The sequence below is a fragment of the Mesitornis unicolor genome, unplaced genomic scaffold (assembly GCF_000695765.1).
Source record: "Mesitornis unicolor isolate BGI_N332 unplaced genomic scaffold, ASM69576v1 scaffold2910, whole genome shotgun sequence".
NCBI lineage: Eukaryota > Metazoa > Chordata > Aves > Mesitornithiformes > Mesitornithidae > Mesitornis > Mesitornis unicolor.
The window spans coordinates 28,073-30,770 of NW_010156194.1; the positions used below are offsets into that span (position 1 = coordinate 28,073).

General features: G+C 53.6%; 1 protein-coding gene across 1 annotated transcript in view; it reads left to right on the forward strand.

Annotated features, from left to right (window-relative positions):
* LOC104538957 (ribosomal protein S6 kinase 2 alpha-like) overlaps nucleotides 1-2,698 on the forward strand; it is a 17,231-nt gene that overhangs the window by 10,719 nt on the left and 3,814 nt on the right. The window contains 5 exon segments of the mRNA XM_010182384.1: nucleotides 10-80; nucleotides 324-412; nucleotides 946-1,010; nucleotides 2,295-2,397; nucleotides 2,671-2,698. Of these exon segments, the coding sequence (XP_010180686.1) occupies nucleotides 10-80; nucleotides 324-412; nucleotides 946-1,010; nucleotides 2,295-2,397; nucleotides 2,671-2,698 (356 nt within the window).

Here is a 2,698-nt window from a genome sequence, read left to right on the forward strand (position 1 = left end):
CCCTGCCAGTTTGAAATGCTGACCGGCTCGCTGCCCTTCCAGGGGAAGGATCGGAAGGAGACGATGAACCTCATCCTCAAGTAAGAGGTGTTTTGTCTTTCATGCCTGTACGGGACGCGAGCTTCTGCTCTTTCTTTGCTCGTGTTGCAATTTGGGGGTTCTCACAACGCAGTGGCAGTGTTTGGCAAGCAGTTTTGTGTCAGCAGTTGCTCCGAAGGGCGCAGTGTAAATGCCAAAGCGATGATTGTGCTGCCAGGGGTGGAGGTGCTGCAGTCGGGTCGACTTCTCCAAACCTGCGACCCATTGCGCAATTTCCTCTGCAGAGCGAAGCTGGGCATGCCGCAGTTCCTGAGCGCTGAAGCACAGAGCCTCCTGCGGGCCCTTTTCAAGAGGAATCCGGCCAACAGATTAGGTAAGGCGTTTTTGTGGTTTCTGGATACCCCCGATGGCGTCTCGGGGCCTCTCACGTCCTCGTGGGTCAGCAGCGTGTTCGTGCTTGTGCGAGGTGAACGGGCTCGTTGCGTTACAGCCAGGCTCCCCAGAATTCCTGCGTGGTGCATACCTGGAAGCCTTTGCTTTGTCATAAAATCCCAGAATCATTAAGGTTGGAAAAGGCCTCCAGGATCATCAGGTCCAACCATCAACCCAGCCCCACCATGGCCACTAAACCATGTCCTCAGTGTCACATCCACGTGGCTTTTGAACCCCTCCAGGGATGGGGACTCCACCACTGCCCTGGGCAGCCCCTGCCAGTGCTCGACCACTCTTGCACTAAAGAAATGTTCCCCTCAGATCCAATCTAACCCTCCCCTGGCACAACTTGAGGCCATTTCCTCTCGTCCCATCACTTGGTACTGGGGAGAACAGACCAACACCCACCTCGCTACCCCCTCCTTTTTGGTGGTTCTGATTTAACACAGCGCACCCCACGGGCGCATCTTTCAGGTTCTGGACCAGATGGGGCAGAAGAGATCAAGCGCCATCCTTTCTACTCCACCATTGACTGGAATGTGAGTATCAGAAATGTAAAAGCAAACGTTTACACTGCTCAGCCCCAGAAACGCAGCTCAGGAATAGCACGGTCACGATGCTTGACCAGGAGCTACCAGTGCAGGTTTCCTTCTCTTCCAGTAATAACCCTTCCCAAAACTAGAAATCTGTTTGTCATCACAGAATCACAGAATGGCTCGGTTGGAAAAGCCCTCTGAGATCATCACGTCCAACCGCTCCTGTCTACCCCCTAAACCATATCCTTAAGTACCTCATCTACCCGCTCTTTAAACACATCCAGGGATGGTGACTCCACCACCTCCCTGGGCAGCCTGGTCCAGCTTCTGACGACCCTCTCAGTAAAGAACTTCCTCCTTATCTCTGACCTGAACCTCCCTTGGCACAGCTTGGTGCCGTTTCCCCTTGTTCTATCCCCCATCACCTGGGAGAAGAGCCCAGCACCCACCTCTCCACAACCTCCCTTGAGGCAGTTGGAGGTGGTGATGAGGTCTCCCCTCAGCCTTCTCTTCTCCAGGCTAAACAAGCCCAGTTCCCTCAGCCGCTCCTCATCAGGCTTGTTCTCCAGAGCCCTCCCCATCCTTGTGGCTCTTCTCTGAACACGCTCCAGAATCTCAACATCCTCCTTATAGTGAGGGGCCCAGAACTGAACACAGTACACGTCAATGACTGTTTCATCCCCGCGTGGCCTCTGATCTCACCGGGGTTTGAATTTGCTCGTCTCTCAGCAGCGAGGCGCGGGGTTTAATTGGGGTTTGGCACAACACTTTGTCTTGCACAAAGTGGGAAGGACTCGGGGAAACATTTCTGGCAAGGAAATACCTTGTGCTGGACAGAGAAACAGGGCGATAACTGAACCGGCATTTCCCAATTGCTTTTGGCCAACTCCCTAATTTACTGTTTGTAATCTTCCCCGTTTTCCCTTACTTGGTAAGGGATTTTGAAGGTCAGCTTTGTGATGCTTTCAAGGCACCAGCAGTGCCAGTAAAGCTTATTTCAAATGTTTCCTTCAAGAAGCAATGTAAAAGGATGCTCGTGGCAGCGCTGGGGTGTGGGTGCCCTCCTGGGGCATCTCCTCTGGCTGCCCCGGGGAGATTTGTGTCAGCAAAGCCCCAGGGCAGTGAGGAGGAGGTGGAAGAGCCTGTAAATACTTTCTGGATGCTGCTGGTGGTGTGGGGCCAAGCTGCATACAGAATGCTTTTTTTTTCTGGATTGAATATATGCAGAACTTGTGTTATTTCTCCACAAACGGACTCACAAGCACCCAAACGGCCTTTGTATTGCAGAAGCTGTACCGCAGGGAGATCAAACCGCCCTTCAAGCCCGCGGTGGGCCAGCCAGATGACACCTTTTATTTTGACACTGAATTTACCTCGCGAACACCAAAAGGTTTGTACGAACTCCACGCGAAGCCGAAGTTTCCTGTGTTAAATGATATTTTCAGGGCCAGTGGGGCAGGGTTTGCTGCCAACTCTGGGTGTTTGCAGCATGAAGGAGATGGCCCAGCCGTAGATTTCAGGGTGTTACAGGGTCAGATCGGCGCTGCGTGGTGTGGCTCTGGTCCCAGATATCCTAAAGAGGAGCCACAGCTCCTGGGCAGCAAAGGGAAGGCTCCTGCGTCCACAGGGCCCTCCTCAAGTTGTGCCTCCGCTCCCGTTGCAGATTCCCCAGGCGTCCCCCCCAGCGCAGG